Raw genomic sequence first — 7,964 nt, 5'->3', positions numbered from 1 at the left:
AAATATTGTTACACCAGGTGATCTTGCAATGATATGTACTATGATATATGAAAATGTTAAAAGGCCATAATGAACATATACATGTATATATGTACTTGTATATTCTATATAATTATAATAAAAATGCATATTTGTTTGTATATTTGATAAATTCATGTACTGTGTATTTTGTTAATAATTAAACAAATATAATATACAAACATGTTTCGTTTCATTTGCTTTCACTTAAAGGGAAATTTTTGCACAAGGTATGTTAATATAAAGGTAAATATTATATTAAGCAATTGTCAAATTATTGCAAGCAATACAAAGTCCCCTACTGGTTAGAACCCTACAAAAAAATATGTCTGCAACATTTGGAAAGCCATGGCCTAACAATTTTGCCATTTATGGAAGACATGAATGACCTAAACAGTCCATGTTATTTTAGGTCATGGTCATTTTTAGCTCGACTATTCGCAGAATAATCTACTGAAGGGAATGGATTAAAACTTCACACACTTGTTCTCTGTGATTATCTGAGATAATTGGCACAGGTCCCATAACTCTAATTTTCTTTTTTGCATAATTATGCCCCTTTTTCGACTTAAAAATTCTTTGCATGTAAGCTGGTATCTCCATAACTACTGAAGGGAATCGATTGAAAGTTCACACATTTGTTCTCTGTGATTATCTTACATGATTGGCACAAGTCCCATAACTCTGGTTTGTTTCTTTCCATAATGATGCCCCTTTTTCGACTTAGAAATTCTAGGTAAAGTTTTTGATTGTAAGCTGATATCTCCATAACTACTGAAGTGTTTGTGCCTTTTTTGGCACAATTTTATGCAATAATAATAAAGCAGAGATTAACTTGATAAAACATCGTAATAGCAAGCCTTTGTACCTTTTCGGACAATTTTATGTATTCATATAGGTAAGCATTATTATTCTCAATGAAACACCCTTGTGACAACTTTTCGAATAGTCAAGCGTTATTGTCCTCCGACAGTTCTTGTTTTGTTTCAAATTGTCAATTCTTTCATAATATTTCATTTGTTTCAATATAAATTGTATCCATCAATAAAAAAGTTATGGCAGTTTTTGCTTAATTTTATAATTTGACTACATGTTCATCAAGTTCATTTAAAAATGAAAAGGTCATAAGTGAATAATTCAACATGTTGGTTTTGTCACATTTGTTCTTTTGTCCAAGTATAAATCAAATCTGTACAGAAAAAACAAAAAGTTATGACTAAGCAAGTTTTAAAAATATGACCTTGACGGGCAAAGTAAATTAAAAAGAATAATTCAGCATGTTGGTTTTGCCGGGTTTTTTTTTGTCCAAATATTGATTACATAAAGTTTTGAAAATTTTAGCAAATTTGAATAATTTGACATTGATAGTCAAGGTCAGATAAGGCCAAGATCGTATTTGAATGACTGATTATCTGGGTTTTGTCTTAAGGGTTCTATAAACCAAGTATGTAAATAGAAAACAAAGTACAATCTGAGCTTAATTCAATAATTTGACCGTCAAGGTCATTGATGAGTGAAGGTCAAATCAATTTAATATGTTTGTAGGTCATGCCCAAACAAAGGATTGTTGTGTCCATGTAAAAGACAATCTATTGATCAATTACAAAGTTATTGTCAATTATGGCAAAAAAATCAAACATTTGACCTTGAAGTGAAGGTCAAGTTCTGTATGGTCTTCTTGAAGGCCTTGTCATGTGGTGTTCATGTTTTAAGACAATTCATAAATTTTTTTGACTTATTTTTGTTAAAGTTTCTGGACCACATGACTAGCAATAGCTGAATGTTTTTCTCCGAAAATCTTAGAGAACGAATCTCTGTGAACGAATCTCCCTGACAAGTTCAAACAAATTTGGTCCTATGGTTTAAGAGACTTGTTGACAAACACCGCCACCGACATCCATCTGCCTTAAAAGCTTTTATTAATAGTTCTTTGTGCTCAGATGAGCAAACAAAATAATACTTTGGTCAAAAATCAAAATATTCTATTTTTGAAACTCAGTTCAATAAGATATATTTTGTTATAAACACTAAATTCGTTCACATTTGAACAGATGATCTGGATGAAATGTTAATGCTAGTTTTGTTTAATTTGTTATTACAGTCGGAGGTTTCAAGAATATGATTAGTCCATGTTACATCTGACCATGACCTTCCCACAATCACGTGTGTTTGCCTTTTTAAAAGCTTCTGCGACATCTTCCAAATCAAATCTATGTGTAACAAGAGGTTTAACGTCTATCTGACCTGAAAATATAATCACAATTAATAAATATATGCCAGGCTACTTTAATACAAAACGTTTCACCAAAAGGACGTGTGCGACATTGGTTAAGTGAATATACAGGAACATTATAAGAAATTGTCAGAGCTTGAATATAAACTAATCTATATTTTGAACGAATGAATATACACTTACAAAAATTACAAGTAAAGGGTATTTACCGGAAGCAACAAGGTCCAGTGCCAATGGGGTACAATACAGGTTTGACCTAATCCCTAAGATATCGACCTCCCTAAAGGAGGCGTTAATCATCGGTATTGTGACATTTCCTTCCCCTAGTGCGATCTGCGAAACACGGCCACCATTTCTTGTAGACTTGAAGAAAACAGAAAACCTAAATCACAGATGTTATACATATCACATTAACCTTTTCTATATTTAATTTGCAATATATATCGAAATCTCTAACTTATAAGTTGTTTTTAGGTCATTTTCAGTCATATAAATAACTTCGTTGCGTGACATTTCATATTAAACAATCAGTTACGAGTTTGAAGAGTGACACAAGACACACATTAGACAGAACCTAATTCACATTAAATTATTTACCCTTATGGCTGCTTGAATGGCAGTCGGTGCTCCACTGCACTCTATTGTCATGTGAGGCTTCTCTCCAAAACACTCCTCTACCATTTTTTCAATTTCCAATGCTCCTTTTGATGTCACGTCTAGAGCATAATCAGCTCCTAACTGCTTTGCCAGTTTTACACGAGTTTCATTAACATCTGCAATAATTAAAGTGATGAAGTCGTACACGAAATTATATACAAAGATAACCAAACCAGATATAGCTAAAGTATCAGAATCGTTTTAATGAATAAAGAACTTTAACATTTCAACTATTTACAGGCGGATATATAGATATATTGGTCAAGTAGCACGAACATTACAAAACATAAATCTTTTTAATCTTTTTTCACAAGGAAATCTGAATTAACTGACTGTCTATATAAGTTTGTAAGACGCCTTAGACAATATCCTTATAGTTTATTATATATTGCTCTTGATATTCGTTTCTATTCATAGAAAGTAAACATGTGAGAAGACAAATACAAACCTGTTACACAAATGTTTGAGGCACCAAGCGCCCTGGCGCCCTTCATTGACAGTAGTCCTATAGGACCTGAAAATGAAATGACATTAAATTATTTGTAGCCTCACTCACTCACTCACTCGCTCGCTCACTATGTTACAACAAATATCATGTGACTAAACGTAACTTTGCAATATATCAATGTTTGTCATATCATAAAACTGTTCAATGCTCGTTCAGTTTTTACATCAAAACTTTGTCAATGTGCTGGGCCTATTACATGACTTTGCTTGATCTGAAACTGCAAAACAGTTTCCCTAAAGTTAAGCTAGTCTGCCCTTCTAGACAGTCTGTGCAGTCTTTATATCTACCTCTGATAAACAACTTGAGTTTTACTTGTACTATGCTTCATATTGATGACGGAATGTTCTAAATTCAAAATAGGGTAAGTCAATCTCACTAAGAACGCAAACAATTAGATCTATTGTTATAAGTTTTTATGTGACACAATGCTGTACCTGCTCCAGTTATGAGGACGTTACTTCCAGCAGACACTCCAGCACGGCGACATCCATGTAGGGCGACAGCAAGAGGCTCGATCATAGCACCTTCCTCTGTACTTATGTGGTCTGGTAACCTAAAAATTATCTCTATTGCATAAACTGGAATTAATTTGTTTAAACGGTCTTAAATTCGACACACACTTAACGTCAAAGATAGAAAATACAACATAATTATTATTGGAACAGTAATCAAAGACATTTTAATGAACAAATGATAAGTTTGTAAAGTCAATTCAAATGCTATTAAAATGTTTCGATTTGACACATTTATCGAACATGAAATTTACAAAATATGTATTATCTAAATATAAAATTACAATATACATGTACAATCTTTTTAATGGAACAACAGATATATAATGTGTTTTTTTCTATTTTCCTTTTACAGATTTTTATACGCCTTACCTAAAACAACATTTAGCTTCTTCGACGAAATATCTTGTCATGTAGCCCCATTTTGCTGGGGAACCGCATATGGATAGTTTCTCACATAAATTGTACCGTCCTGTTTTACAATCGTAGCACCTTTCACAGCTTGACAATGGATCCATTGCAACCTTGTCACCTTAATATATATTGTGATGTTATTATACATCTTCGAATAACCAGCCCACTTAGCTGAATAGGTTAGAGCGCGAGACTTGTAAACTCGACATTGTGGGTTCGATTCCCGGGCTGGCCAACTAATCAGTCTTTCGGATGAGACTTTAAATCGTGGTTCCGTTTATGAGTGCTTAAACACTTGGCACAATAAAAAGAACCAGTAGAAGCTTCTGGCATTTGGTTATCTTTCTGAATCTGTGTCTTGCACTATCCTACAAAATTTGAAATGACTAATTCTCTTCTGGAGGACTCGCCCTTATGTGCAACCGGTGGCGAGTATAAATAAACTTAAAGTGACATTATGCCATCCAAGGGGAACAATAGCTGTCACAGGAGACAGCAAAGCTCGACTAATTAAATACTGCACGCAGTAAGGAAGAAGACAAAACTATGAAAGAAAAATCAATTATGATATAAATATATTTCTTCTTATGACAAAAGTTAAGGTTGTTACCATAAATTCCAAGTTCAAGGGGGAATAATTCTGGAAATAGTCAAAATAGAGTTATGGACCTTGTCACACAACATGTGTGTAATGATAAGAAATATATATTTGAAGCTTGAAGAAGATACCTTTAAAAGTAAAGAATTTATAATATTTTCTTAAAGAAAATTCTAAGCTGAAAGAGAGATAAATCTGAAAATATTGCTTCAAGAGTTATGAACCTTGTCACATAAGATCTGGTATTTGAAGTTTGAGGTAGATACCTTTAAAACTAAAGAAGTTATAGAAAAAAAATAACATTTTTAAAGAAAAAAAAATCTAAGTAAATGGGGAGATAATTCTTGCAATATTGGTGCTAGAGTTATGAACCTTGTCATATAAGATGTGGTTAATGATAAGGAACATAATTATATTTCAAGTTTTAAGTTGATCCCTTAAGAAATAAAGAAGTAACAGTAAAAGATCATATTTGTTAAGGAAAATTCTAAGTTCAAGGGTAGACAAATCTGAAAATATTGATGCAAGAGAGTTATGAACCTTGTCACATAAGATGTGGTTGATGATAAGGAACATATATTTGAAGTTTGAAGTTGATACCTTAAGAAATGAAAAAGTTATAGTAAAAACTAATTTTTTTAAGAAAATTCTTAAAGTTCAAGGGCAGATAAATCTATAAATATTGGTACCTTAAGAAATGAAAATGTTATAGTGAAAATATTTTACTGCACCAAAACTTAAATCTGAAATCTGGACCGGGGCGAGCAGGACAGCTCTCCATATATTTCGTATAGTCGAGCTAAAAAGAAAGTTTGCATTTGGCCATAAAGTCTGTAGTGATTTACTGCTGAACGATACATAAATCACTTGTTCCAGAAGTTTCTGTAGAAATCCATTGAAATTTACCTGTAACATTCAATTTATAAAGAGTGGGCAGTCTTTCTTATATACTTAGGTAGATTTATATTTTATCCTAAACATTTTCTGATATCAACGGTTAACCAGTCACCATTTTAACAGTACATGTACATGTATATAGCCAATGCAGTTGAACTTGAAAATGAAAAAAGAACATAATGTCACTTTCATATAACAATCATTACGTGCAATTATGAAGGTAATGCATGTAAAAATAATGCACATGTAAATTACCAATCTTTAGGGAAGTGACTCCTTCCCCTAGCTTCGACACAACGCCTGCACCCTCATGTCCTATACCAAAGGGATCTTTACCTTCCACACAGTCCGGAATTCTGTTGTGGTTCCAGAAAGTTAAATCCGAACCACATATTCCAACATTTTCTACACGGATTTGTATTTCTGCAATATTTTTTTAAAATGATAACGCTTCTTGCCATTACCTCTGGCATATTTATATTATATAGTTATATTTTTTATTGTAGCGTTTTTAAGAAATAAAACAGTGACAAAAACCCTCCATAGTACGGTTTTGATTAACAAATAAACGTTCGCAATTTTCAAGAAATGGCGATGCTGTAAAATGTTGTTTTTTTAGGTCCATGAGCTAATCATTCTATTTTTAATCATCGTCATGCTATGTAACCTCTGCTGAGTGGTCATCTGTAAAGAAATAACCTCTTTACAACAGACCGTATCAATTCGTCCAAAATCAGATTTCAAAATTAATTAAACCTCTCTAAAGCAACACCCCTCAGCAAGTCTTGTTCTTTTAAAAGGTGTTGCTCAGCAGATACTTCACTTTTTTGTCATTAGATATCATAAATTGTATATTTAATTTATCATTTTAATACAAGCGTTTTTTTTTATCATATTTGCATATAAGTTATTGTCATATTTGCATACAAAGTTTTTGTCATATTTGCATAGAAATATAATATTATTGAAATTCATACACAGTTTGAGATTTTTTGTGGACATATGATGTTGCTACATACATTCAATAATTGAATAATTTATAAAAAGTAAGAAGAAATACAAACGTCCTGGGCCTGGCTCTGGTATCTGTTCATCTCTCTGGTAAAAATGTTAAAAAATAAATAGTGACATGTTAAAACAATATGAAAGCATATATACGTACATTGTTACGCAAATACTAATAGTAAATTAGTCGGATCTAGATTAATTTGGTTGGGTTTTAAATGCAAAGACACTGTTGAGGTGATTGCATGTGGCGAGTTTACAACTATCCCCGGAGGAGGAAGACCACATGTGCCCGATTATATTGTATTTACATGTAAAATTGTTTGAAGTGAATATTAGACAATATTATGCAAACTATGTTTATGTTTAAGTTAGTTCGACAAAGTTTGTCCTTGTTGACTTATATTAGTGACGACCTGCAAGTTAAACGTACATATATGTGTGTTATCTTTGTGTTAAAAAGAAGGATACTATATATATGTTAAGAAAAAGAAATACATTTACTATCAAAATATGAAAGATATGGAAATTACAACTTACCAAACGAATATCTTGTATACCATAAAATACGGCTCTTAAATTTCCTCCAGACATATTAATATGGTATTATAATAAAAAGTTTATGTTCATGCACAGTTATGTCTATCCCATGCATCAATGATAAGTGCATGCCATACATCTGATATCTTGTTTATCATTACAGCAGTTTGAAAATGGAGACATCTCTACATGTTTAGTAATATAACAAAATATCTTGAACCCCAAACAACTTAATATAAAACGAAAATCCTTGATAGGCCCCACACCCCGCGGGCAACATTTGACCCAAAGGCTGTAATTTGAGAAAACTTTGTAGTTGTCCACTAACAATAATACAGCGGAGATTCTGTATATGTGTACTTATCGTGGTTTCCTTGTCCAACAGTTTTAATAATTATTCTTGATCATTCAGCGTTTTAGCAACTTTTCATTTTGATTTGTCAAATATCTGACGATCTCTTACTGTTCATTATTTACTTTTTCTTATCTCTACATGATTAAATAAATAAACGGCAATATTAAACGGCTTGCATAGATAACTTATTACTTCTTCAAATACATTAACTTTTTTCATCTGGTGTT

The 7,964-nt window shown here is 32.2% G+C and overlaps 1 protein-coding gene across 2 annotated transcripts; it reads right to left on the bottom strand.

Moving 5' to 3' along the window:
- Positions 1–1,077: 1,077 nt before the first annotated feature.
- Positions 1,078–7,520, bottom strand: LOC132740430 (sorbitol dehydrogenase-like). 2 transcript variants are annotated; one of them, XM_060728334.1, is made up of 9 exons: positions 7,383–7,520; positions 6,902–6,935; positions 6,093–6,260; positions 4,301–4,460; positions 3,851–3,969; positions 3,357–3,422; positions 2,849–3,024; positions 2,461–2,614; positions 1,078–2,262 (listed from the first exon to the last, which is right to left on the bottom strand). In XM_060728334.1, the coding sequence occupies exons 1-9, from the start codon at positions 7,434–7,436 to the stop codon at positions 2,141–2,143; spliced, it is 1,053 nt and encodes a 350-aa protein (XP_060584317.1). In that variant the 5' UTR covers positions 7,437–7,520; the 3' UTR covers positions 1,078–2,140. The 2 variants fall into 2 exon arrangements, with proteins under 2 accessions (XP_060584317.1, XP_060584318.1); XM_060728335.1 differs by lacking the exon at positions 6,093–6,260.
- Positions 7,521–7,964: the final 444 nt, after the last annotated feature.

Source organism: Ruditapes philippinarum, unplaced genomic scaffold, assembly GCF_026571515.1.
Source record: "Ruditapes philippinarum isolate M1 unplaced genomic scaffold, ASM2657151v2 ctg5698_1_1_1_1, whole genome shotgun sequence".
Classification (NCBI taxonomy): domain Eukaryota; kingdom Metazoa; phylum Mollusca; class Bivalvia; order Venerida; family Veneridae; genus Ruditapes; species Ruditapes philippinarum.
The sequence above is the reverse complement of the archived record's forward strand: the minus strand, read 5'-3'. Positions and strand labels throughout refer to the sequence as shown.

Excerpts from the sequence above, each read along its gene's own strand:
- LOC132740430 (XM_060728334.1), bottom strand. The coding sequence starts at position 7,436 with ATGTCTGGAGGAAATTTAAGAGCCGTATTTTATGGTATACAAGATATT. Across the intron at positions 3,423-3,850 it reads CGTCCTCATAACTGGAGCAG|GTCCTATAGGACTACTGTCA; the intron begins GTACAGCATTGT and ends TTTCATTTTCAG. Across the intron at positions 2,263-2,460 it reads ACTGGACCTTGTTGCTTCCG|GTCAGATAGACGTTAAACCT; the intron begins GTAAATACCCTT and ends TTATATTTTCAG.